This window comes from Apiospora phragmitis (genome assembly GCF_038363925.1).
Source record: "Apiospora phragmitis strain CBS 135458 chromosome Unknown utg000010l:1.0-9815664.0:1.0-9183399.0, whole genome shotgun sequence".
Taxonomy (NCBI): domain Eukaryota; kingdom Fungi; phylum Ascomycota; class Sordariomycetes; order Amphisphaeriales; family Apiosporaceae; genus Apiospora; species Apiospora phragmitis.
Genome location: NW_027117409.1, coordinates 1567064 through 1594415, shown reverse-complemented (window position 1 = coordinate 1594415; position 27352 = coordinate 1567064). Strand labels below are relative to the sequence as shown.

The 27352-nt window shown below is 52.3% G+C and overlaps 8 protein-coding genes across 8 annotated transcripts; 5 read left to right on the top strand and 3 right to left on the bottom strand.

Annotated features, from left to right (window-relative positions):
- Positions 1 to 1463: 1463 nt before the first annotated feature.
- On the top strand, positions 1464 to 4043 carry PG994_010266 (uncharacterized protein; the record flags this gene model as incomplete). Its single annotated transcript, XM_066861675.1, has 1 exon — positions 1464 to 4043. The coding sequence occupies one exon, from the start codon at positions 1464 to 1466 to the stop codon at positions 4041 to 4043; it is 2580 nt and encodes an 859-aa protein (XP_066710785.1).
- A 1022-nt stretch (positions 4044 to 5065) lies between these two features.
- On the bottom strand, positions 5066 to 6510 carry PG994_010265 (uncharacterized protein; the record flags this gene model as incomplete). Its single annotated transcript, XM_066861674.1, is given in 2 exon segments — positions 5066 to 6175; positions 6193 to 6510. 2 exon segments carry the CDS (start codon positions 6508 to 6510, stop codon positions 5066 to 5068), a joined length of 1428 nt encoding a protein of 475 aa, XP_066710784.1.
- Positions 6511 to 7367: 857 nt separating this feature from the next.
- Positions 7368 to 8140, bottom strand: PG994_010264 (ADP-ribosylation factor GTPase of the ras superfamily; the record flags this gene model as incomplete). The annotated part of the gene is made up of 4 exons (XM_066861673.1): positions 7368 to 7460; positions 7529 to 7594; positions 7654 to 7898; positions 7993 to 8140. The coding sequence occupies 4 exons, from the start codon at positions 8138 to 8140 to the stop codon at positions 7368 to 7370; spliced, it is 552 nt and encodes a 183-aa protein (XP_066710783.1).
- A 1950-nt stretch (positions 8141 to 10090) lies between these two features.
- Positions 10091 to 10855, top strand: PG994_010263 (EMP24 component of the COPII-coated vesicle; the record flags this gene model as incomplete). The annotated part of the gene is made up of 3 exons (XM_066861672.1): positions 10091 to 10288; positions 10381 to 10588; positions 10650 to 10855. 3 exons carry the CDS (start codon positions 10091 to 10093, stop codon positions 10853 to 10855), a joined length of 612 nt encoding a protein of 203 aa, XP_066710782.1.
- Positions 10856 to 12521: 1666 nt separating this feature from the next.
- Positions 12522 to 12767, bottom strand: PG994_010262 (uncharacterized protein; the record flags this gene model as incomplete). The annotated part of the gene is made up of 1 exon (XM_066861671.1): positions 12522 to 12767. One exon carries the CDS (start codon positions 12765 to 12767, stop codon positions 12522 to 12524), a length of 246 nt encoding a protein of 81 aa, XP_066710781.1.
- A 4365-nt stretch (positions 12768 to 17132) lies between these two features.
- Positions 17133 to 19841, top strand: PG994_010261 (C2H2 type zinc finger domain protein; the record flags this gene model as incomplete). The annotated part of the gene is made up of 4 exons (XM_066861670.1): positions 17133 to 17230; positions 17277 to 17679; positions 18242 to 19107; positions 19160 to 19841. 4 exons carry the CDS (start codon positions 17133 to 17135, stop codon positions 19839 to 19841), a joined length of 2049 nt encoding a protein of 682 aa, XP_066710780.1.
- A 4356-nt stretch (positions 19842 to 24197) lies between these two features.
- On the top strand, positions 24198 to 24797 carry PG994_010260 (uncharacterized protein; the record flags this gene model as incomplete). The annotated part of the gene is made up of 1 exon (XM_066861669.1): positions 24198 to 24797. The coding sequence occupies one exon, from the start codon at positions 24198 to 24200 to the stop codon at positions 24795 to 24797; it is 600 nt and encodes a 199-aa protein (XP_066710779.1).
- Positions 24798 to 24820: 23 nt separating this feature from the next.
- Positions 24821 to 25903, top strand: PG994_010259 (uncharacterized protein; the record flags this gene model as incomplete). The annotated part of the gene is made up of 1 exon (XM_066861668.1): positions 24821 to 25903. The coding sequence occupies one exon, from the start codon at positions 24821 to 24823 to the stop codon at positions 25901 to 25903; it is 1083 nt and encodes a 360-aa protein (XP_066710778.1).
- Between the last annotated feature and the right edge of the window lie 1449 nt (positions 25904 to 27352).

The window sequence follows — 27352 nt, the reverse complement described above, 5'->3', positions numbered from 1 at the left end:
TGTCATGGAAGCCGTGGCTCATGCTAGTAGATTGGAATGTTCTGGGCCTGAGGTCGGATTAAGCTGCCAGCCAGGTGGTATCTAGGAATAGATTAGAGTATTTGGACAATTAGTTCCCACGTCCTGGACGCCCTTGGCCCTCTCGTGGTCTCTTCACAACTATTATTAGCGAAGAAGATGATCGTCAGGAGAGAAGATCATTATAGTGCCCAGTGGGTTAGCTAATCCCATACAATTATTCGAATTGCTACCTCGAAACAAGGCCAAACCTGAGCTAGCCGAGTAGTGCGAGTCGTAAGCTACTTTTGCATTGATGCAAATCTCCAGTTGCTGCACCCACTGTACTTGACACATACCAGCTTCTCAAACGTCCAAATAGTCCAATGCATGCGTATTGTTGACAATGTAAGGAGACTCGAGGGTTCGGCTTCCTCTCCCGTCTGTACCACCAGCCCTTTTTGGTGATATACTACATGTATCGGCTGGTCGGCAGACGGTTACGGCAGCAGCTGGCCGAGACCGAGAAGCCACCGGTGTACACTGTAAGGGTTGCTCCTGACAACTGCGCCAAAGGGGTGACGACAACCTAGTGGGCGCCAAGAAAGCTATCTGGACCGTGACAGGCTGGACCGCATCGCTGCCCAGATAAACCAAAGATGCACAGGGATGCCCATTGGCCAGGCGATGTATCCATGCTTTCCCAATGGGGACCCTACGCTCTTGTCAATTGGAAAATGGCTGTTGGTTGGTTATGTCATGTTGTAAGTGCGTGGCCCTGGCCTGGTGCGAGAGAGGATCCCGTCTGTACGGAACTTGTCCTTGTTCTTCTTTTTCTTCCTTACCCTCACTTTCAGTGCCTCTCTTCCTTTGCGATCGGTCTGAAACTGGTTAAACGGAAAGCAGCATTAACTCGTGACTCGAGACCGAGGAACAGTAACGACCGGTTCGCGTCGCATCAACCAACCTAACCACTCGTTCAACCGCCATTGTGAAACAGCAGTCGTCAACAAGTGACGTGCCGCCCTGTAGGACGGAACCTCTTTTATTTGTGGACTGCAACTCGACGACTCGAGACATCGACAAACTGGGCCATTTGTCTAATAAGATTGGTCCCAACTATCGGACGAGTTTGCAGTAGCCTTCCTGCCCTGCCATCCCGTCTCAATCTGCGCTCCAATCTGCGCTCCAATCTCGATATACTTCCCACGGCCTTGTTGTTTGTTGTCGCTATTGTTGACCCGACTGGCATGATCGTCGCGACTACAGCTAATAATTCTATGAAGCAGAAGGCTTTCTAATACAAGGTATGCGGCTCAACACTTCACAGTCCCAGCAATTGTGGCATTCACCGTGACGTGTAGGACGCGGGGGACTAATGTAGCATGCATACACATAGGATTGATCATAAAGTGTAATTGGATCATCACACCCGCTCCCAGTCCTCCCTGTTCCAGCCACCCCCCATGGGAGGTCTCTCCCTGAACCCGTTGCGCTCGCGCGACGTAAAATCAAAACTCCCGGTCTACGAGAACCCGAACACGAAAGAGCGCGATTCCAACGACTACACAGATGACTCCGACTACGAATCGGGCTACTCAGTCACCTCATCTCCCAGCACCGGCAACTCGAGGGTCACTTCGACCTCCCTACCTTCCTCTCAGACGCCCATGGCGAAACGAACCTTCTCTCTGCCGCGGCGGCCAGGAAGGACAATGGGCTATCGGTTACCGAACAAAGTGGTGCGGTACATGTGCTTCGGCTTGGTGTCGACCATACTCCTTTTCATGTTCAGCCTCATCCGCGCAAGCCAGAACGACAACAGAAGACTAACGAGCGGCCTGATCTCGAAACGACCGCCGCCGCCGCCGGTATGGGAAAAATACCCCTTCCTGACGAGATACTATGGAGGCGTGAGAAACATGGTATCCTTCCAAAAGAATGAGCCTGAGTATCCCCGCCCCCAGGACGAGCCGCCGATTGACAAGTTGGCTTTTGTCAACTTCACCTCCTCGGATCCCAACGCACAAGGGATGGCCTCGAGGGACCGACCTTCGAGCAAAGTGTTCGAGAAACACCCCAAGAGCATTTTCAACATGAAGCCTGAGGACATCAACGAGTGTTTCCTGGATAAGGAGAAGAAGATGCGCGTGCCTCCGATTCGCTACATGGATGGGAGACCAAATGGATTCCCGGAAGCAGTACTTGGCTCCTATGACTTGTTGAACTTCAGCGAGGATATCTGCTACGAACGTTACGGAAGATATTCGCCGTACGGAATGGGCTACTCGCAACGAACTGGCGGTCTCGGCGTGGGCGAAAACGGCGAGAAGGAAGGCATGGATATCACCTGGGAGAAAACCCCCAAAGTTGACTGGCGAAATGTGGACTGGGCCGACGCGCAGAAACGCTGCTACCAAGCCAATGCCCCCAGATACAGCCCTGTGCCTAAAAGGATTTCTCGGCCACATGGCTTCCATATCATGGAGGGCGTTACCGAACTCCCGGATGTTGCCGCCAAAGTCAATTCGACGCTTGCTGCTCGAGATGCCAGCCCTGAGCTGACTTCGGCTGAGGGGAAGCCTACAGATAAGCCGGCCGGCGACGCGAAAACGAAGGAGAACGCAGCCGACAAAATCTCTCGTACGGCTGTTGTTGTACGTTGCTGGGACGAATACAACTGGCGCGAGGAAGACATCATGTACTTGCGCTCCCTCATCACAGAAGTCTCCTTGGCATCCGGCGGCCGTTATGATGTGCATCTACTTGTGCAGGTGAAGAACGAGGCGAAGTACCCTGTCTGGGCAGACGCGGGGACTTATGAGCAGAGGATCAAGGTCGCTATTCCCCAGGAGTTCCAGGGTATTGCTACGCTTTGGAGCGAGACGCAAATGCTGTCTCTGTACCAAGGAATACACGATCTCTTCACTCGCGGACCCGACTTACCCGTACATGGAGTCTACCGCGGTCTGTCAATGGCTTTGCAATATTTCGCTGACCAACACCCCGAGTACGACTACTATTGGCAATGGGAGATGGACATCAGGTATACCGGTCATTACTACGATTTCTTCACCAAAGTCGAGAACTGGTCAAAGGAGCAACCCCGGAAGGGTTTGTGGGAGAGGAATGGTCGTTACTACGTCCCCTCAGTCCACGGAACCTGGGAAGACTTCAAGCAGATGGCACGCGTGCAGGCTGAGATGGGAATCGCTGACCCCAACAACATGTGGGAGGGCGTGCTTGGCAACAAGAAGGGGAAGGGAAAGCAGCCAGCTCAACGAAACAACTTGGTGTGGGGGCCTGAGCGTTCCAACGATCCCGAGGATTGGTTTGAGCCCGAGAAAGATCCTCAGCCGCCAACTTCGATGGAGAGAGACAAGTACGTCTGGGGTGTTGGGGAGGAAGCCGACTACATCACCTTCAATCCCCTGTTTGACCCCGAGGGTACCACTTGGCTCCTGGCGGACGACATCACTGGCTACAAGGAGAAGCCCCCACGACGTGCACAGATCATCACGGCTTCCCGTCTCTCGCGGCGTCTTCTCATGACGATGCACCGCGAGACAGCCTTCAAGAAGCACTTCGCCTTCCCCGAGATGTGGCCGGGCACCGTGGCCCTGCAGCACGGCTACAAGGGCGTCTTCGTGCCGCATCCGCTGTACGTGGACCGCGAGTGGCCCACGGCGGTGCTGGCCAGCACACTTAACAACGGCAAGAACTCGGCGACGGGCGGCGCGCGCACCTCGGTCTTCGGCCAGCGCGAGCACAACCTGCGCGGCATCACTTGGTTCTATGACTCGGGATTCGCGCCCAACCTGTACCGACGCTGGCTCGGCCTCAAGGTCAATAACGATGGCGGCGAGGAGTTTGAGCTCACCGAGGACAAGAGCAAGAATGGCGCCACCGTCGGCGACATGCGCGGCGGCGAGGGCCGGATGTGTCTGCCGCCCATGCTGCTCCATCCCATCAAGGATGTCGAGCTGCCGGTGGAGGCTGTTGTGGCCGAGGGGACTGAATTCCCTGAGTCGGACCCTAACGCTTAATATGGTCGAGACATAAGGCTGGGTGAAAATAGTTGCGGTGTATATTGTCGGGTGTGTTTGTTATATAATGCTTGGTTGTGTGAGCGGAGCGGAGTAACGAAGCGATTGTTGGGCCGCTTTCTGATGAAGAAGATTATGATGTGATGATCGGATCTCTTGCCGCTTTCCTGTTTGGGGGAGAAAGGGCCGTATATAACACAGAGCGGTGGTATCCTATCTTCATTTCTCGAAAAAGAAGAAGGGAAGGAAAGGCATCGGGTACGACGGTGTTTAGCATATTGTTCAAATAAGGCGTGCGTATGCACACCTGATGATGATGGCGTTTTGGGCTGGAGTGTTTGATGAGGCTAGTTCGAAAGCAAACAAATAGGAGGTTTGCATACCCTCCGGATCTTACCTGCAATTGAATTGTTCCTCTCTGTGATCTTATTTACCATGATGCTCCGCGAGGCGGGTTGCCTCGGGGGTAGCCTCGATTACCTGCTATCGATGGGTGTATACCTCTCATGTCATGTTATTCAGGGGTAGTGGGTTGACAATATCAGTAATTAGAGCTCTAGTATCCGAAAACGATGGTAAGGTAGATATAGGCAATAGAATGGACATATGGATAACATGGAAAACAAGTGAATCGGCATCCTGCTAAACTTGAGTTTTACACTTTGCATTTTTAGCTACCTCCTTACGACTAATTCCAGGATACATTCCAATTTTCCCGCTACCAAGAAACACATGAAGGGGAAGAAGCAAGTCGTTTTAAGAAACACATCATGCCCGTTGAAGGATCAATGCCATGTGCAAGTGTAAATGTACGTTATGTACTTAAAATGAAACGCCTCAAGGTTGAACTCCCGAACCAACCAAATTTGCCCCAACCAGAATGCTGATTTTAACAGCAGCAATTTTTCGCCCTGAATTCTTATACACATCTGTGAAAAGGGAATAACAATCCCCTGCGCCTCCGCCTCCGCCTCCAATTTCTTCTTCCGACGGATCGATCGATAGATACATAGGTAGATTATTTAAGCAGGCGCCGTACCCCTCCAGTACTTGCTCGGCACGAACGGCATCTTAGTGACGACGGCCTTGCGCTTGCGGCCGCGCACGAGGACCTCGAGCTCGGTGCCGGCCTTGTGAGAACCGTCTCTGATGTAGCCCATGGCGATGTTCTTGCCGAGCGTGGGGCTCGGGCAGCCGCTGGTGACGACGCCGATCTTCTGGCCGCTTGAGTCGACAATCTCGGCGCCCTCGCGCGCGGGCGCACCTTCGACGACGAGACCGACGCGACGCCGCGAGACGCCGGCGCCACCTTTGCTCTTGGGCGTCAGCTGCGGCAGGATCACCTCGGCGCCGTGGAAGGGGTTCTTGGCGGCCGGGTCCCGGCGCGTCTTGCCGACGGCCCAGCCTAGGGCGGCCTCGACGGGCGTCGTGGTGTCGTCAAGGTCGTGGCCGTAGAGGCACATGCCGGCCTCGAGGCGGAGGCTGTCGCGGGCGCCCAGGCCGGCGAACTGGAGCTTCTCGGGGCCCGCCGCCTCGAGCAGGGCCTCGGTCACGGAGACCGTGTCGGCCGGCGGGATCGAGATCTCGAACCCGTCCTCGCCCGTGTAGCCGCCGCGCGAGACCAGGATCGGCTGCGACAGCTCGGCGCCGCGGACGCGGACCATGACGGGGCGGCACTGGCCGAAGTAGAGCTCGCGCAGCTTGGACTCCTCGGGCGCGACCAGAATCGAACTCAGGATCTCCTCGGACAGGGGCCCCTGCAGTGCGACGAGGCCCCAGCCGTCGAGCACCTCGTGCACGAGCCGGGCCTCGCTGTCGACATTCAGCTTCCAGTCGGCCAGCTGGTGGGCGAGGTACTTGTCGTCCTTTTCGCGGCAGGCGGCGTTGGTGACGACGTAGAAGGCATCGTCGGCGAGCTTGGTGATAATGCAATCGTCGACGATGCCGCCCGTGCCGGGCCAGAGCAGCATGTTCAGCGTGCTGCTGCCGACGGGCAGCGGGCCCAGCGCGGCGGGCGTGACGCGCTCGAGGAAGGCGGCCGCGCTGGGGCCCGAGAAGCGGTGCTGCACCATGTGGCCGACGTCGAAGAGCGAGGCGTACGTGCGCGTGAAGTGGTGCGACTGCGACACCGACTGCCCGAGTACTGCACCGGCATGTGGAAGCCGCCGAACGGCACCATCTTGGCGCCGTGCGCCAGGTGCAGGTCGTACAGCGGCGTCTTCTCGAGGAGCTCGTCGGCGGCGGCGGAGGAGCCATGTCGCCGAGTGGCTTTGGACGATGCTGACGAGAATGTGAGGGCGGTGCGCGGGGAGTATTGGTGTTGTCGTTGTGCGACTGCTGAAGCCGGTGATGATGAGAGGGCGGCGGCAGAGAGGGGCCGCGATAACAGGGGAATGGAGCGTGTTGGCTGGGATTGGAGGCTTGGGACGACCTTCCGGCCTCGCTGCAGAGCTCGTACCAGCTTCATCTTGGCTAATTGATCCGAGTATGACTGAAATAAAACAAATTGGCGTCTTCCTGCAACCGAAAGCAATATTGAAGGGAATGGAAGCTCCCAAGAATATCAATAAGGTTATTGGCGGGGTGCTTTGCTACAGAAAGTCCGGTACCTCTGATACGGTAGTAACCGGCGAGCCGATGGATGCCGATAGCGGACCTGTCGACCGATTGGTCAGTGATAAAGATAAAGGGATTGGCAGTAACGTGGATCCCCAGCCGTAAAACATGTACGTAAAGGTGAGGCAGAAGAACGATGAACCTTGAATCATGTGAGTTCAGCCTGCGCCAGGGATGTCAGAGAGTAGGTTATCAATCAGAGAAAGAAAATAGACACACCAGCCCCCGAGCAAGGCAAACCCTCGTTTATGCATAATCATGCTGAGATCGCAGAACTCAATTCGAGGTGGCCCTTAGGGGTTCCTTAGGCGTGGTTTAATTTTGGTCACAGGCCGTCACCGAGTCAGTCAGTAAGTCAGTGTATCGCAAAAAAGGCAGAAAAGCCGTCTTCTCATTTTGTGCTTCCCATAATATCAATTCGTACATAAGCCATCCCGGTACGCCCCTTTCCCTCATTCTTCCGAAAATCATACTTCCGCAATTCATGATAGACCAGGAGAGCGTTACCAGAATAATCACCAGAGGATGGGCTTTTCCGAGAAAGGAGGGAGAAATGCGTCATTGATGGACTGCGTCGATTGCACCCAGGCTGCGGAGAAACGACTTGGTGCTTAGATGCAACCGACCGTGAAATTATCGAGGGAGACGAGGAGGGCCCGCGGAACATGAGCCATACCCATACCAAGCTTGTCTTCTACTACCCCAACTCTACTGGTGTCCGGCCTTGCGGAGAGTAGTGGCCAACCACTCAAGACCCTCGTAGAGACCATCACCCGACGTGGCGCAGGTGGATTGGATGTACTGTAGATCGCATTAGCGTCGCCGATTTTACTGGTATCGAACAATATCTTTTAAGGGGAAAAACATACCCAGGCGCGCTGTCTCAAGCTGTGGAGGCCAAGCTTATCTGTGATCTCGGCGGCGTTCATGGCGTTCTGTGATTTGGTTAGCTTAACAGCACATGTAGTCATGGAGAGCCTGGTGCGCAACATACGGGCAAATCTTGCTTGTTGGCGAACACCAGCAGAATGGCGTCACGGAGCTCATCCTCGTTCAGCATGCGCTGCAGCTCTTCGCGGGCCTCGACGATACGGTCACGATCGTTGCTGTCGACGACGAAGATGATACCCTGGGTGTTCTGGAAGTAATGTCTCCACAGAGGTCGGATCTTGTCCTGACCACCGACATCCCACACGGTGAACTGGATGTTCTTGTACTCGACCGTCTCGACGTTGAAGCCTGCATGGCGCGAAACAATATTAGCGCATATAACCGGGGAGATATCGCCGACGTTGGGAGAAGAATCGTCGTGTGAATGCTGGGAGCGGCATACCAATAGTGGGGATGGTCGTGACGATCTCGCCGAGCTTGAGCTTGTAGAGAATGGTGGTCTTTCCGGCAGCATCAAGACCAACCATCAAAATTCTCATCTCCTTCTTTCCCCAGAGCTTGTCGAACAGCTTTGAAATGTTGAGACCCATGTTGGCGGTGTTCGGTAGCTAGATGCGATACAAGTATATGTGGATGTTAATTAAGCTCGATGGGAGCGTTCTGTCTAAGAGAACGAGTTAGAACAAAAGGCCAATGTCAGTCGCCTTTGTTGGGATGATGTACGATGGAAATGAATGGAGGGAGAGTTGGTTGGTTCTGCGACAAGCCAAGCGATTGTTGCCGACGAACTGGATTGGGGCAGAATGGAGGGGCTTTATGTGATTAATATCTAGGTTGAGGAAGTGCTGGATTGCGGAAGTAAGGACAGATGGACAATTTTCTGCGACGCGGCGCTATGATTCCAAGGCGTCTCCTCTGGTCGAGTCTGTTCCCAGGCTGCCACTATTAGGGGGACCCCAGGTTCAGGAACGACAGGTTAGAGGGAGACCAGTCAGAGGTGTGTGCGTGTGCGGGGTGGGCCAGTGAGTTGAGATGTAGATGAATAGAAGGGACAGTCCCAAGGCTGATGTGAACCGACTTGGTGTTTGAGTTGGTCGCCATCGAAGGTTGTGCAAACTCGTTCGGGATGGGCACGCGCAGACCTTGCGATATGCCGCCTTTTTTTCGTGTCTGGTATCCTAGTCCACTGGACTGGCTTTGCTGAAGCACAGCGCGTGGAAATAGCATAGCACCGCATGCGATAGAGCCAAAGGCGAGGGGAATTCAAGGCAAATGATACTTACAGTAGTTCTCGATTCGATAGTGCAACGAGACCTGCTCTAGATCAAGAGAAGAGGTCTATTGCGATGCTGCGATACGATGAGATGGAGAGGGTCGTGTCGTCGTGAAAGGGGGGGCAAGTTGGGTTGTTGTCGGTGAAGACAGATCAAGAATGCCGGGTGGGAAAGTAAGAGAGAGGCGGCTGGACGCTGAGTGGATTGTTTAAGGTTGAGTTAAAGTGGCAGTGGGCCGAGCGAGGGGACACACACAAAAAAAGTGTTCAGGTTCTCTCTCTCTCTCCTGGCCAGCAGCTGGGAAAGGCAGTTGGAGGCCGCGAGAAAAGGCCACCTGGAACTGTACGGCAGCGATTGGCTGGTGCCGATTGGGAATTGTGGGCTGCTAAACATGTCCCATCGTCTCCTAAATACTACTGCCTATTCTATTACAGGTTTGTTATTATTACGAGTCCCAGTCAGCACGTCCAGTTAGTATGTCCACAGCATGCAGTTGAATGACAGAGAAAGACAGGCATCTGAAGCTCGGATTGCATCAGAGAATGAATACATCCATCCATCCGCAGCACGTCGGTGCCATCAGTGCATGCAATTACGTGCCTTGAAACCCCAGATACGATACTGTGTTCACCCAATTCCCCAAGCCCAGACTGCATGTTTGATAATACTGTCCCAATCCATATCTGTTAGCCATCAATCACATCACATGTAGATAGCATCTCTACCTGACCCTTTCGAAATACGGATAATGAAATGTGGATGTGAAAGTGGGTGCAGATGACGAGACCAGACCGGAACTTGGCAGATCAATTCCAGAGTCCAGGAGATCCAGTCAACTGCTACATCGGACGTGCAGCAGTCGGTTGATAAAGGAAGCGCTAATTGAGCTCGCTCAATGAAAATCAGGGGGTTACTTTGGGAGCAGGAGGGGGGCACTCACAGGCCTAGAGACCCGTCCGCCACAAAGCATGCCCAGCCTGCCAGCCCGCCCAGCTCCAGTAGCAGCCACGCACGACGGCACCACAACAGTGTAACAGCAGCCCGTAACTCCACTAACCCTTTGAATCGCGCTAAGCCGCCTCGAGCCTCAACACCCAATGCAACCCTTGTTTGGCAAAGTGTCAACTCCAACATTTCGAGCTTGTGAGCCACAGCTGCGTGTGCATACGGATGAACGATCACGACGAACGACTAGGCAGCACCATTCTGTTTGTTTCGTTTTAACTAAAGGTTTCCCCGATCGCTGGGCTAGATTAGGCAACGACAATGCAATTCCTCTCCGCCGCAGCTTTGCTGCTGTCCGCCAGCTTCTTCCCAGCTGTGCTAGGCCACAACATTCAGCTCCCTGCCCATGGCCGCGAATGCTTCCACGAGGAGCTCCACCGGGATGATAAGATGACCGTCACCTTCCAGGTCGGCGATCGAGAGTTTGGCAGTGCTGGGAACCTGGACATCGACTTCTGGGTACGTCTGTGCTTTTGCTTTATGGCAGGCCTCACGGGGGCGCGATCATGGTTACGATGGCTAACAGGCTGCTCTATCCTCTTCTTTTGTAGATCTCGAACCCGTCCGGCCAGTACGAGACCTTCCAAAAGGACGTCTCTAACGGCGACTACTCTTTCGATGCCAAGCACGACGGCAAGTACCTCTACTGCTTCGGCAACGAGCACTGGGGCGCCAATACCAAGGAGGTCTCGTTCAACGTCCACGGTATAGTATACGTGTCTGAGCACGAGGCTGAGAAGGATCCTCTTGAGAACGAAGGTACGCAGTCTCCGGATCCTGAAAGCATCAGGGTTTTGCATATACTAACACTCAAGTCCAGTCCGCAAACTCTCTGATCTCCTGAACTCCGTCAAGGATGAGCAGTCATATATCGTCTTGCGAGAGCGAACCCACCGAAACACGGCCGAGAGCACCAACAGCAGAGTCAAGTGGTGGAATCTGTTTGTGATTGGTGTTGTCATCGGCGAATCTGTCTTCCAGGTCTGGTGGCTTCGAAGGTTCTTCGAGGTCAAACGCGTCGTATAAAGGGGCGCGAGCTTGGGAGTATCCGGAGAATATTTTGGCGTCAGGTCGGGGGGTCTGGAAAAGTGGTCACACGAGGCACGAACGACACTGTATACTGTACTCCAAATCGGAAGAATGGCTTTCTGATGCACGCCGGACAACTGCTAACGCTGTTTGATACCCCTCCACGTTAGCCTGCATGCCTATCTTGTGCGCAGAGGCCAGCAAGATACGACTGATTCGGGCCCAGGACTCAAATTCATGGTCCTATGCTCTGGACAGTGGCTTATGATGCTCTACCGTTTCCTGCAGGTCTTAATCATACCCGAACCAAATCATCCCTTTCAAGTTCGGAAACCATCTACACAAAGGGGGTATTCAAAGTAGCCAGAAACTCCTTCGTTCCACCTCGGAATGGTGCGCTTGTGTTATGTACGTATTGTGAGAGTACAGAGAATTTGCAAGTGACCAAACAGCCCTGCCGCCCCTGAGAAACTGGAGATTTTCACTGCAGACTGGGCAGTCTTCAACAAAGCTCTTTGGACAGCGCATGCTCGCAGAACTTCGGCAGCTTGCTAGGCCAAACACGTCAGGACACACATGGGGTTTGATGGGATTGTGCAGTGCATTTGTAACATCATTTGTAATATGTTTTTTACTCCATGGGTGGTAGTTATTTTAGCCATGCTGACCCCAAGTCCAAATACTGAATACCCATAGTCAAACCAGCCCTGCGGAATGAGTCGCCATATATAGTACTATGATTCTAAGCCTAATTGAACCTCGGCTGGTTTAGAGGCTCTCTATGCTCTCAGTATTACGAAGCCCCAGGGACTCCATTGGCAAGAACCAAGGTGTGACTAGAGGGATATCAAACTCTTGGACCGGATACTGGCATATGCTAGCTATCACGGCCCGAAGATTTCGACTCTCGTCATGTCACGATAGGGTCTGGCTTGCACAAATTATTGCGCCGTGTAAAGCAGCCCGCATGGCTTGAGATATATTATAGGTATTATGCGGTGGCTTCACTATACATAGCGCAATGTTTCCAATCATACTTATCTTATACTACTTGATGCTAACTCGCTTCGTACAACCACGTCATCGTCAATCAAACGCTGTGGCTCTTCAATTGCAGGAACGTCAGAGCAAGCAAACCGACAATAAAGGACTTTTCTTTCTTGAGGATCGATGATTGGGACTCAACCGATTGGTCGGTCTCACCGCTTCCCCCTTTTCTTTCCCCTGAACGACGTGGACCAACCAGACACCACAGGAAGCACGACGCACGCATAGAGAACCCGCGGGGAAATCTTCCGAATACAGACAGAAAGCAAAGGCCTGCAACGCCGACGCATATAGAAAAAGCCTCAACAAAATTTTTCTGGTGTTGGTCAACAACCGCAGTGGAACCTGTCCAAACCTCCAAATGTGACGCTCCCCCCTTTTCCCAACGCCCGGCTCAGGGCGATGCAGGTTGACAAGCTACCTTCACCGGTGAAGATAGAACATGACGAAACCTCCATGCTCTCAGCTCCGCGACGGCTAGACACCTCAGACTGAAACATACAGCCCACTCTTTATTTCCATGAAGCCATCTTGTGTCTTGTTTTCCCCCTCTGCCACCCCCAAAAAGGGGCGGCGGTCCCGAAGAGCGGGCCTGGGGAAATGGCCGCCCCAACCTCTAGTGCCGCCGCCTATGCTGATCTGCGTAGCCATATGGGTTCTGGTGCTGCTGCCCGAACCCTCTGCTGTTGGCGATGGCGGAGGCGCAATTGTCACAGAGTTGGCCGTGCTGCCGCCAAGAGTTCCGCAGCACCTTGACGCCCAGGCACTCGTGGTTCGGGTCGTTGCGGGCGAAGTGGCAGTAGGACTTGAGGCGGACGACCGAGTGCTCGCAGTCAAAGAGGAACTCTTCGTAGTCGCACATCTTTCCTCGTTTGTTCCTTGTATATTCTCCTCTCGGCAGGGGCGTGTGCGTGATGTAGTAGAGGATTGGTCTTGTGCCTCCAGTGGGAGAAGGCGGCTCTGGGAGGAGAGAAGTTCGAGGATCTCAAGGGGGCGCGAATGGATAAGGAATAGGCAATAACAGTAGATCGAGGCCGAGAACGCTGATATTGATGGATGATGTGTGTATAGATGATCTTGATGCTTTACTTGTTTGGCAAGTTGGGAATATGGATTTTATACTCTTTCAACGGCAAGCCCCTCGGTGGCAACAGGTGTATATTGATGGCCGATTATCGATAATACCATGAAGGTTGTCATCTCAGAGAGCTGCAAGAGGCACCGGAGGGCTCGGCAACTGCTTAAATACTTCAATTTTGCAATCCTCTTCCACAAGATTACTGATTGTTACGCTTGTTACGTCTGATTGCTGCGTCTTGATCCCACAGAGGTATCCTGGCAAGAGGAAAGTGCAAAAAACATGCAAGCCCATGTTCATGCTCACTTGGCGGCGACAGGACTTACCTTCCGGATGATGATAATGATGCAATTCACCATCAATACAGCGAGGCCGCTGTAGCCTCACCAGTCAGCCGGTAGGCCTGACCGGCAGGCCTTCTTGACGCGATACCAAGGGTTTCCTTTGATTGCTTCTTTTCATACCCCGAATGCAAGAGTAGTAGGTCATGTACGAGTTGCTCAACATGGGGGCTCCCTTGTCCAATAAGCCCCTGCTAATAATAACGGTTCTGCCGGCTCATCTGAAGATGGAATCGACTGCAGGATGATAAGTCACATACATCCAAGGGTGAAAGAGAGGGTTTCTAGATCGCCGAACGCCCGAAGGAGGCCGAGATGTGCAATAGGCAGTGGGGGTCTGTATGTCGTAGCCGGAGGGCACGGCGTGACCAGAGACTCCTTTTAGCTGAATTGCGATATACAATCTGGCTCTCTAGCTATTCTATCACAAACGAGAGGTGAAGCATGGCCTAGCAACTTTCTTTATGAGTCATTGGTTTGCTCAACTATACATGCAAACTGCCATAACAATCCATTCAGGTAGAGCTTCCTAGGAACATGGGAGAATGAGTTTCCAGGAGCTTAAGCAAGGAAACTGTACCTATCTCGAAGCATGGTCATTGAACAAGGATGTCTTGCATATATTCGATCCGAATATGATATCAGGGTAGCCATGCCGATGGGCCAAGCCAGTAGCGAGATCCGAGCAACATGATGGCATATTCTGCTCAAACGGTTTGCTGCAACCCGGACAAGCTTCAACCCGGAAAGAGCCTGTCCTGGGCCCGAGTACCAGGTAGGGTCTGCTGGATATTTCAGCAACATGAGCGAGCTGGCAGCGCATATGCAGCCGAGAGGACAGGGAGGCAATGAACGAGCGGAGCAAACAGCTACAGCCAGCGGCGCGGGCCGGTTTTAAACAGGGGCAAACATGCATGTTGACGAACTGAGACTATTGACGATCCCTGGACGAGGATTGCATGAAGAGGAGCCAGCATCGGGACTTCAAATAGAGACCAACTAAGCACTTCAGGATATCACACCGAGGCTTTGAAGTAGACTAAGCTGAGACTTACAGCTGCCAGTCAGGAAGATATGAATCGTATCGAATCTATTGTCCACCTGTCTAGCTTATGACGCTCGTGCCCGATATTGAAAAGCTACATGGAATTACTGCCAGGGTCCTGTGAGAAAAACGTATGCAGCCGTCCTTGACAAGCGCTGTATTTGTTTATTTGCTCTGCAGCCGCAGTATTCACAGAGTATTGACAGAGGCAGGTTGCCGGAGTCAGGGGTAAATGGCAGGCAGTGGACCACCGGGAACGTTCAATCTTGACAATGGCCCATGTAGTGGCCGCCTACTAAACTGCGTGACTTAACGTTGTGCATTGCTGCGGCCAACATGAAGTTGAGGTCTCGGTTCGCCCCAAACACGAACACGATGCTCCTCTTGTCTGTTGAACACCGCCATGCGGCTCATCAAGGGGTCCTGAGTTAGCATGACCTCTGGCATAGCCGTGCTGTTTTCTAGAGAGCATAAGAACATATCGCATGCCTTTGAAACGTTATAGCACATATTTATGATGATGTCGCGCGTTGCGTGGGCTCTGTGATAGTAATAGAACATTTTCAATGTATTTGAGCACATATTTGATCAGAACATCTGAAGTAGCAATCACTCAAGTGACAGATATACACCCACACAGTAGCAGTAGGGAATACTTGGTACTATCCGGCACTCGCACACCTGCAGACTCATCGAGATTGTCTTGGCAAGTTACTTGTCAGATCTGGCGTGATCTGATATAGATAATAGCACGTTAAGAGTTATGTGACAGATAGAGAGGTTCGTCATCAATCTCGATCAAGGAGAAAATGACGACAGTCTAATATAGAGTGCCTTTGATGAAGCAAATGTCAGTATTATTGAAATACTCAATATGTAGAACGATCACACACTCCATGCTGCTGTCAAGTACACGCGAGCGACAACTTTAAGCGCAAGTTGGATGTATACAGACAGGAATGGATTGGAAGCAGCACAGCAGTGGCATGACAAACTCGCCGTTGATGGCGATTGAACGAGCCATTGTACAAGAGGTTGCTTCTCTCCCGCACAGGACACAGGTCACTGGTCACACCGGAAGTAGGTATGAGAGCACAGATTGTGCGGAGTGGACATCCTAGAATTGATGAGTGCTTCTACGGATCTCAACCGTCAAACCCCCCACGTGGCAACTGAAGCCCAGAAACGATTGTGGTCACAATTCGGCGGCGCCGGAGTGCTACGAGTAGCGTGTGGACAGGTATCACAGGTATCACAGGTATCACAGGTATCACTGGTTCTACCAGGCATCGTGTGTTTGGCTGGAGTGGAAAAGATTGATTCTGAACGAGTATTGACTTAGCAGTTGCCAAGGTGTCGCGGCCCTTGACCCAAGGAGGTGTATTGGTGCACCGCGGCAGCAGATTGGAGAAGCACTTGAGGCACGTTTGAGGCACACCGGCTAATTCAACATGGCTGTCGCCTCTTTCCCCCTTCTTTTCTTTTTCACACGGTCGCGATGAGCCGCCAACCGGATCTCGATGGTAGCGAATCAATTACCAAATAGGCTTGGTGAAACAGAAACGGCAGAAGTGCCCTCAATGAGGCCGTTTTCAAGATGAGGCCAATTGGATGTGTGGTTGGACCTCATTAGGCCTTCGGAACTTCAGAGTAGCAGATAGGAATTGATGAGATGCAGCATACATGTCATCTCATCTCGGGGGCTTGGGAGCAAGTGAGCTGTCTTGATTGGCTTATACTCTGCCCGATCTGCCATCAAATGACTATGGGCGTGGGTGGGATGGGTACACGAGACGCCACGGAATAAGGCAACCAAAATCCTGCCTCACTTTTTCCCATGCTGGTTGCCTTACGACTTTGCGACTGCGCCCCGGTGCGGTTGAGATGCAAGAGACAGGCAGACAAGACCGACAGCACAGCGAACAATAGCATTCTCTCAAAAAGCATCAAATCTCACCTTGCCACGTCATATTCATTTGAAGGGTTTTGATTTGATGTATTCTTTGCTATCCATTTAGGATTCCAGTCTCATCATTGGTTATTTGGGTGGGTTGCGAGCGATTGATTGTCAATCATCCTGTCTTGCCCGCCTCTTTGTCTCTCTGTTTGCCCTCAGAGAGTTGCAGTGCGCCCAGCCTAACCTAGTGTGTGCCGCTCCCTCGTCTGCCTAATCGGATCCGACCTGGAGTTCTCGCAATTGCGCAACTGCGTTTCATCCAGACGAGTCTCGACAGTGTCAATCAACTGCACATATGCTGACTGCATGAAATCAATCAATCTCCATGACATTGATTCATATTACGATACTACACGTGTGTTTGTCCCTCGTCAAGGCAAGCAAACAGACAGCAAACCTGAAGATCCGGGCCTGCCTACTTCACTGAAATGTCAGTTAGCCTCATAGCGCGCCAACTACTTACCTACTACTTTGCCTGTCCTTCTTCCTTCTTTTTCCGCCACACCTAGTAGAAGAGACGGACTTCGATGTGAATGAGGCAGAATCAGCCCCAGACTAACACTTCCGCCATAGAGCGCCTCACCGATTCGCCTTCTGACGCCCTCGCAAAGCGCAGTCGCGCCGCTATCTATCTACATCTCATTGACCTTCACTTAGCCGATCGTGTTATCTATCACCTGACTAGGAAAGCCTTGACGTATTGCCAGGCTGCACCAGATCCGGGGCCAACCAGCCGATTAGCACCATACGCCGGTGTATGCTCCGGATATCCGTTTGATCTTAGGCACCAGCAAACCTCGTCTGATATGGATGACCGTCCGGGCATGGGCCCCGCCTCCGGCATAAGCGGCTCTGCGGGGCCCGTGGATACACAGATGTTCCCCCGGACTAGCCACCCCGACGAGTTTGTCAGACGTTGATATGAGCCTCCTGACCTCCTCATATACTAGCAGTAGCCCGGACTTGCTCGGCGTATATGGCCACTCCCGCAATATGCCCGCCCAGGATGCCATCTCGCAGTGGTATGCGACCAACGATGGCCCGTGGATCCCCAAAGGCCTCGCCCTTCCAGAGGATGATGAACGTAGTCCGTCTCGAATCCATACTATGAACCTCCAGGGACATACCATGGGATATCCCAGACAGTACCGCGAGAGATACGTGCCATCAGAATGCGAGACTACCCCGCTAGGCATGGCGCCCTCTGACTCGGGCTATGGGAGCCACGCTGCTAAACAGAGCGTGACAGCTACATCCGTCTATGATGAACCTATGGATCGGAATACGGAGACACAGAGCTTGGCTGGGCACCTGTCCGAATTTCATTTTCCCACCTCGTTTGCCCATGGTGGAGTACGTGCCCAAAAACACGCCATCAGCAGACTGGGGCTTGGCGCATCAACAGTCTCTTCAACAGTTAACGCGCCCCTTTGAAGGCAAGGGGATTGTATGTGAGACTTGCAAGAAGACGTTGAAGACTAATTCGGAGCTCAAGTAAGCGAGGCCAAGCAGAACAACACCCCTGTGCCGACTCCGAATATGTCGACTAACATCCCCTTTAGAAAACATAGCAAAGGCATACCAAACCTTTCACCTGTAATGTACGTGGCTGTGCTCGAACCGAGGGGTTCAGTACACCAAACGACCTTGATCGGCACAAGAGGAGTGTGCACCCTGAGGAAAGTCCTATTGGCAGTCGCTTTCAATGTCCTCATGGCCCTTGCAGAAACAAGGACAAAATCTGGCCCAGAGCCGACAACTTTTGAGCCCACCTTCAACGTGTCCATCGAATTGAGAATGTCAAGGATGAAGATTTGGAGGGTACCATTTATCAGTATGTTGATTGTGGAGATGACCTAGCCCCTATCATATCGACTAACACCATAATAGGCCACAAGTTCACCCCCCTTCTCAGTCCCAGGACATGCTGTCTGATCTTGCTGGCGTGCCTGAGCAGACTGGAGACTACGAGGACTTCCAAATTAGCCCAAGTCTTGAGCCCGGGCAGTCGCAATTCTGGTCTCATGACGAGGATCATAATACAGAGGAGGATCTGCACCATATTGCGTCCGTTCCAGCAGACTATTCTCGGGCTCAACTGGATGATACAAGAATGGCGTTGGGTCATATGACCGGTGGGACTGGCGCGTCGCATAACATGGTAGAGCCAGCATCCGAGGACGAGCCAGTCAGTATGCCAGATCCTCTAGAGGCGATTGGGCCCATCCAGCCTCAGCTAAGCCAATCGTTGCGACCGTCGATGCAGAATAACCCTGAGAGACAAGACTTCGAGGATAGTAACTCGCAATTTATCTCACCAGAGGATCTCAGACAGGAGCATCAGCTCTCGACCAGCTCCTTGAGCTCTAGTACTACCGGCACGGAAACTTCGCCAAGTTCTACATCATACGAGGGAGAAGAACGTCGATCTCCCGCGGCAGGCGCCAAACCCCGCAACTGTGATGGGAGCATGAGCTCTACCTCTAAGAGAGAATGTGGGAAGCAGGGTGTAAATACAGCGACTGCACAGGAACCACCAGTCGTTTCAGTATCGGACATATCATCGCTACAACTAGAGCTTAAAGATCCAGACAAACGCAGGAAACTGGTCGAGGTACTCCAACTGCAAGGTATCCTTAAGGAGTTTGGTTTCAAAAAAGAAAGCTCTCCCGTCGTCGAGACAAGACCGGAAGAAATCTCACAGGATGTTAAGCCCGAGAACTACCACGCTTGCACCGAGTCAGGCTGTGATAAGAAGTTCCAGCGCCCGTGTGAGTTGAAGTAAGTTGTCCATTCCCTCGAGTATCGCTCTCATTTTGCTGACAGTCTATAGAAAACACTTGAAGCGTCACTCAAAACCTTATGGGTGCACATTTCAGAATTGCTCCAAGCGATTTGGAAGCAAGAATGACTGGAAGAGGCATGAGAATAGCCAGCACTTCCTCCATGAAGCTTGGAGATGTGATTTGCAGCGTAATAACGGCAGGTCTCGCGAAGTTTGCGGCAAACTTATCCACCGGCGTGAGACTTTCAAGGAACACCTGTCAAGGAACCATAACCTCCAAGGAGACGAGCTTGAGATCAAACTCGAGCATTGTCGCGTGGGTCGAAACTGCGAGGCCAGGTTCTGGTGCGGTTTCTGCGAGCGGATCATCGAGATCGAGCGGAAGGGACTAGGGGCCTTTACTGAACGCTTCAATCATATCGATGACCACTTCTCTGGGCGCGAAGGGCTGCCTCGAAAGCAAATTGACGATTGGAAGGGCGTCGACCCAGACGCACCGCCGGTGGAATCTCTCAGCTCTGATTCTGAGGACGGTGACTCGGCGCCCCCATCGCAACCAGCACCCCTATCTGCGCCATCGCATCCAGCAAGGAAAGGAACCCCCAAGGAGCAACATAGCCACCCTGCGGGGCCCAAAAAGCGAAAGCGCGATGACGAAGACGTCGTCGGTCATGCAAAGCGGGCCAAAGCTCCTCCTCCACGCCCGTGGGGGTTGTCACGCGATGTGTAAGTGTAGATGTGACTATATTTATCACCGAGAGATCGACTGACACCGGGATGCATAGTGCGAATGCGGCGAAGGGAACAGTAGACAGACGGGTCCCCAGTGTGTGAGAAGTACATGTCAGCACAGGCTTTGCAGCGACTGTGAATGAGCGAATGTTTTGGATACCCAAATGGATAATTACAGGGATTGGGGTTATGTTGGGGGTTTAGCTGGCGCCGCGGTGTTACGTTTCATTTTTCTCCTTAGTCGTTCACCATCAATGACGAGCTGTCTATCACGAGTATGAAAATAGAAACATCATCAGCTCTACCAGTTCTGCAGATGTTGAGTAACTAAATCACAACTGGGGTCTAAATCTGGGGTGATCAACTGCAGCCACCAGTCCCTACGGCCGTGGTGGCTGATGGGTGAGCTGAGAAGAGAGCAAAGGCTTTTTTTCCGTCATAGAATCGAGATTGTCAGGATCTTCCACATGGCTTTCTAGAAGTGAAATGACGGAATTGAACATGGTGATATGCATAGGGCTTTTTTTGTTTTGTTTTTAGCTGTGCCCAAACTCGGGGAAGGCTGAGTCACACGCATAGCTGAGAAAACAGGTCTTAGGTTCTTGAATCTTGATTTGAGCCAAGTGCCAGGGAAAAACAAACCCCATCCATCCATCCATCCGAATGGATGTGCCCACGTTCCGTTGTCACCAAGGGAAGGTGGCTCAGTGCCGCTGCGGAAGCTGCAGTTGGGCGGCCGGCTTGGGCATGCTCTGCCTCCTGGCCCGCATCCCATGTTTCTTCTAGAAAGAAATGTAAAACTCTGATGCAATTTCTTATTACGACAGGACCGATAAGACGCGACGATCACCGGAGAAAGCAGATTCGTGGTTCATGGGTCTTGCTTACATGCAGTGAAGATTGACTTGGATAGAGAGAGACAGACAGAGAAAGAGACACAGTCGTAGCGACTGCAACGGTGAAGAAGGTGATGCTGCTGCCGAGAGCAACACTGTCGATTCCTGGTCCTTGCTAGCTAATGCTACGATTTGCTCGAGATTTTCGGTCAAGGGTATCATCGAGCTGTCTCTCGGCTCATGAAGGTGGGCAATTGTGGCATTTACTATTCAGGGGGGGCTGAGCTGGCTGGCACACATGGCACATCCAGTCAAGTCCATCCGACAGTAGGTACCTAGGTATTGCTGTAACAAGCACACTTTACCAGACCTATCTACATCCTGTCTGCGTTGTTGCATGCATGTCCGGGGCAGGCAACGGAGGCTCCTGCATAGCAACGCATCACAGCGAAACATCGAAGCGGGTAGATAACGTAACGCAGTTATGTAAATATGCAGTTGGAGAGAGACAGCATGGCCAAAGGCCAGTGCATGAGGGGAAAGAAAGGCACGCATGTATGGTATATGCACGAATAGGCAGTGAGAAAATACAAAATAAGGCAACTTATTAACGAGATAGTGGGTGGTCATCGCTCGTGCCTGCACTTGACACTTGTAAAGGGGCGGGGGGAGGCGGGCGTGCATTGGGAGTCGACAGCAACAGCAAAGGGTCACACACACTTTTGTAGGAAATAAATCAATTGCTTCAATGATCTTCTTACTTATTACAGTATACTACTCGGCTCAAACTAATCAATCAACGTACCGTGCCGCCATCACACATCATCACAGTCGATAAAGTATACCTACAGTTCGGTGAACGAACCTGATCGTCCCCCCCTCCCTGCCCGTCAGACCAGTGGGAGTTGGAGTAGATACATATTGAACCTGCTCGTGTGCTAGCTTCTAACCCGATACATACATTGACGGTATGCAGGTCAGAAATTAGACTGGCCGAACAGACAGAAACGATTTGATGGAGTTTTGTTTGCTTGTTTCCTGAACCCATTATCACCCTCGTACGACTTAACCGGCGGTCCATCAGATCCCAGACCAGACCCCCCGGCTCCCCCTTCAAATCAATCACAGGCCGGATTAGCGCTTTTGTACCCCGTACAGCGGCATCCCATATTCCTTCTTTCCCTCCGACGAATCCTCCTGCCCCGCACACTCCGATTAATCAGATAAATACCACCTACCTAAGGATAAGGCATCAATCCTCCCACTTTAACATGCATACGTCTCCGTCTCCATGGCACGCTGCGCTTACTCTCGCTCCAAGCCGGATGGATGGTGGAGAGGAGGTGGGGAGAAAAGTGAAAGCTGATGCTCATCCAATGTTGAATCAGCAGTGAGATGCGTCACCCATATCTCTAGGTCTTACTTCTCTGCCCTTCCCATTCGGGCAAATGATAAAAGGTAAGAGCCGCATTCAGCACCTCGTAGGTGATTAAGAGGTAGTATGTATACCTGACTTCATATGGAGAATTGTACCAGTAGATAGGTTGGTATTGTACCTCAAGTAGGTATGCATCGTCTCGAAAGTGGACAATGCATTTCTTCTTGGGCGCCTTATGGTGTACATTTCTACATCGACCTACTTACTTATCTGCAAGCATTCGATTCAGCTCTCAGACCCTGGGCGCCCGGTTTTTTGCAGTTGCTGTCGTGGGGGCCGATAGGAAACAATTCAGGACAAGAGGAAACTACGTTTTGGGCCTTTGGAGGTTGGGGGCCGTTTCGATCGGTTGCTACTTTACGTATCTGGCAGCATGTTACCGTGTCAGCTCTTCCCTCCTGGTAAACGCCCAGGGTCTAGGTTACGAAGTACTGAGATTCGGAACCAACAATCTGGGTTGGGTACTAACGGGTAGGCAAGATATGAATTCCGAGCACTAGGGCCATCAGAAAGTACCCATGGCAGCATGGGAAAAGGAAACATGGGGGGCCGTTTGCCGTGACCCCTCCTGCCCTCCAGCCCTACCCATGCCATCACAGGTGATTGGCTCGGACCAGAACGCTCGATTTCTATTACTACTGACTTCCACATACAATACCACCATAGCTGGGCGTATTTTCGACATGGTAAGGTTGGAAAGGGGGGTGAAGCAAAAGGAAGAAAACCTACCACCCGGTTGGATTAGGGATCGGACGTCGTCCTTACCCAACTTGGAGCTGTCGAGAGAGAGCTAAGTCCTATAGTCAAGGGTCGAGGCATCTGGGCACTCATCTCGGCACCCAGGCAAGGCAGACGCCCCGTTTCTTCATCCTTGTTCCCCGTTTGCTGCACATAGGTCCTCGTTTCCTGCTCGTTCGACCGGAGGAGTGTGATTCTCGAGGACTACCTACTGGGTAGGTACCGGTGATACTAGGATACGTACCTATCCAGTACCTTCCAGTTGAGCCTCCTCCCGGCTTCCCACATTCCAGGTATCTTACGCATCCATGAATTAGGGACTATTGTGCCTTCTCCCATGCCATGGTTACTCCACACCAGCATCCTTCATCCGACGAGAATTAACCGCAAGACTCACCATCTGCAGTATAGTGTCCCAATTGGATTCTGAAGGGCCGTCGTTCTCTGTACGTCAGATTCGTGCTCTCGCTTCGACCCGGAGAAGAACTAACGGAGCGAAAGTGAAAGGGAAAAGGGAACGACTTGGGGTCCAAATGGGGTGGGTAGTTCGCGTACCATGGACAAATCGGAAGCTATCAGTGCACCTGCTGTTCGGTGTAAGCAGATGGAAGGTAGCAATGTACGAGTACATACATACTACCCACCAGCGAACACTTGTTTGGGGGTCTAGGTTGTACTCTCTTTGGCCCAATAAGCTTGCAGTTTTTCTTTTCTTCTTTTCTTTTGGGCAATCGACAGGGGCTGTAGGGATGTACATCGCGCTGCTGAAGATCGTCTCGTCAGCCGCTCGTTGGCTCGAAACATTACGGAAACGTCCAATCAGCAAAACCGATACCTAAGGCACACAATACATAAGCGCGGTACCAAAATACATGCTGAGGCTCCGCGTGGGTCGAAGAGTCTCTCTCCCCCCATCGAGGGAAGGATGGGCGAAGTCGAGGATGTCCAGGGGTGTCCAGGGGAGGTCAGATTCGAAGACCCCCCATGATGTTATTGCCTTAAGTTAAGTTTATCCCCATGTCTATACCTTTTGTCAATGCAAGATGATTCGATCCAGACGCAGCTTTGCCTCTTTGATGCCTATAACTATTCTTTCCCTTCCCATAATCCAAGATCCTTCTGTTGGTCTATGGGGCCACTTACATGTTATACCAACTCTTCGGTTGAAACCCAACTGCGAAATGCGAAGATACACATAACGGTCTCATATCTGGTCAGCTTCTTGTCACCCGCATCGCCAACCATCGCTGCCACAAAGCAACCTCTACCCCTGACTCCAGATTAACAACGACACTCTGAACTTCACACGCACGGCTGGGTAGCTTGGGACAAGTACGACAGAATGGAGTACGATACTTTCTCCTATGCCAGCATTCAGACGGTCTATTCCTCAACGGACCACTTGATGAGCGAGATGATAAACCCAGATCTGAAGTATTCAAGTCTTTCGACCCTTGAGCCAGCTCAATGGTATCCTCACAGCTTCCAGCGCGTCCCAATGCCCCCAAACGGCACTCAGTACTTCATGAATTCCGCCTTCGGTAGCCGCCAGCCTGATGGAGTTGCTTCCCCAATCCCCTCTCAACCACCTCCCATGCTTGCCCGGCAAGGAACTCCTTCCAAGCACCCATCCTCGGCAAGCAGCAGGGCATTGAACTCGGGCGGCAGTGACCATACGCCTTCAACACCCCCTGATGAGGCAACCTATTCCTTCCACAACCAATGTGACCCATGGAGCTCACAGACCCCATCGCAGATGGTTCAAATGACTGGCATGTCAGATGGTGTCAAATTAGGCGACGTCAACTCTCTTGATGACGAGGTTTTTCAAGAATTCCACGAGGAGAAAACGACCGAGCTACCCTCCGGAGCTACACTATGTCAAGCATGGGAAGTAGCTTCGAGATGGATCAGATGGGCCAAACAGAACCCATCCATCTAATGCGGCAAGCCAGTCCTACGGAGATGACTCCCCACGTCAAGGAAGAGATCTGCATCTCGAACAACTACCCACTCCCTGAGCCTGAAGACGACGATAACACAAGCATGGACGATTTTGAAGCACCCCCTCAACCCATCCAGGATGATGAAGATGACAAGGACTACAAGCCGAAGGCTTATCAGAGGCGAGGCTCCAGTGCGAAGCGCAGCCCTCGGGGTCGGAAGCGTAGCAGCATATCCCAGCAGGCTCAGCAACCAAAGAGGGTCAAGACCGAACCTCGTGCTTTGGGCAGCAAGAATAAACTGGCAGACAAGTCAGCGATATCAGGGTCGTTGTCCAGTCATCCCTGCCCTGAATGCTCCGACGTTACTTTCAAGGACGAGACTAGTCTTCAGAACCATATCAAGAAACAGCACACGAGGCCGTTCGTCTGCGTCTTTGCTTTTGCGGGGTGCCCCTCCACTTTCGCAGCCAAGAATGAGTGGAAGCGACATGTCGCCTCGCAACATTTGTTGCTGTTCTACTGGCTCTGCAACCAAGGAACTTGCACGAAAGTCTCCAACTCCTCTTCGTCGTCGATTCGTTCTCCTCACGCCCCCAGCCTGCCTAACGGCGCCATCTTCAACCGGAAGGACCTCTATACCCAGCATGTCCGACGCATGCATGTGCCCCTGAACTTTAAGAAGCAACTCAATCAGAAGAACACGGTACCGGAATGGGAAGACTGCGTGCAATCGTTCCAGAAGGAAGCTCACAAGCCCCGCTGCAGCCTACCCGAATACATGACTTGCCCGGCTTCTGGGTGCGCGCATATGTTCAACGGGCCGGGTGCCTGGGACGAGCACATGGAACATTTGGCGAAGCACCTGGAGAATGCGGCTAGCGGCATTGAGCAGCGCACCATCTTCAATGGTGAGAAGCACCCGACTCTGATCGCCTGGGCATCGCGCCTCGATGTGGCCATCATCGTCCCCGACGGGAACGGGGGCTGGGTTCTGAACAACCCCCTTAAGCCGGAGAAGAACGCCAAGGCTCCTCGCGCCCGACAGTATGACCATGACGACGAAGACGAGGATGCGGAGGGCGAGGTGGTCGACGACTACTAGGCATGATGCTCGGGTCTATTTTTACGGAACCCCTTTTCTATCTTCTTTTTGTCTTGGCGGCTATTCGATTTGGGGCGGACGGTTTCCAGGGAGTTTGAGATACCTTTTGAGGCGGACTGCTCAACCTTGGTACACTTGATATCACAACACCGTTGGGGCGTTTTGTTTTGTTGGGAGTAATTCGTATTATGTTTAAGTATATTCTGGATACATGAATACAGTCATGATGTGAACGATTTCATACAATAACCCCTTTATTTTGGCTTCTCAGTATTGCCAGTATTGGCGCTGCTCCTTTGACTTGTAAACTATTATCCCGAAGACATGATATCTCTTGCGAGCAATGAGGACCCTTCCCAGTTCCCCCCCCCAAAATCCCACTACGAGTCGACTACATAGATCCTCCGCACCTGGTTGGGAGCCGATCTTGGGAGCCGATCCTCAGCATCTTGAGCCTAAAGGCTTCCCATCCATGCCAATTGCGGGTTTGGTATTACTACGCATCGTACGATTTCTATAGGTTAGGCCGCAACGAATCATGCAGTTCTTTTTGTATAGGGCAGACAGGGCAGAGGATCCCGGCGGGTGCGCGTCATGCGGGCTGATCGGCTCTCTGGGTTCGTTCGTTCCTTGCCTCCTACTATGTAACCCGGAACTCTTACCGGACTGGACCCAGATTGCATTATGAGTGAGAAATAAGCCTCGTGGCAGTGTATTGTGTGTGGGGGGGGGGGGGCTGGGTTTCCATCTATGCAACAGTAGGATGGTAAGTAACTTGGCTAGCTAGGTACTTGCCTATTATCGTATTTGTACACACGAAAGGGCAAACGCCAGGGGAGAAGAGAGATCGGCTTTGCGGCAGTTTGACATCTATTCTCGTGGCAGAAGATCGCGCCATTCACGTGAAGAAGCAAAAACGTCCAGATTAAACCCCCCTCAGCCCCTCTCCCTCCCCCCATCCCTCCCTATATGCATGCATGCCTATCTAGTTCTGGGCTGTCGCAATCTGCACTGTAATCCTGCCTTGACGATATAGACCAAAGAGGAAGAGAGAGAGGATGGAAAGGCAGACAGACATGTGCATCACAACGCCCACATCGTGTCTTGCCTCGTCTTGGCATGGAGATGGTGAGTGGGTGGGTTTCGAAACAGCCGCCGCCTGGCAGACAGCAAACAAGCAGGACAGGGCGGGCGCTTGGCTTGGAAAGAGACAAAAAGAAAACCCATCGGATAAGAAAGCCTAGCTTGAGTCTTCCCTAGCCCAAGGACAAGGAGGACCCAACGGAACGGGGCGAAGAATCAACGAAAACTCGCTCACCTCCCCCGTCGCTATACTTGGTCGTAATCCATCCATACTACATGAACAGGGACACACTGAACGGACAAGAACAAGAAGAGGAAGGTCGATCCGGGTGTAGCTTTTCAGCTCGCCCATCCCTTGCTGACCAG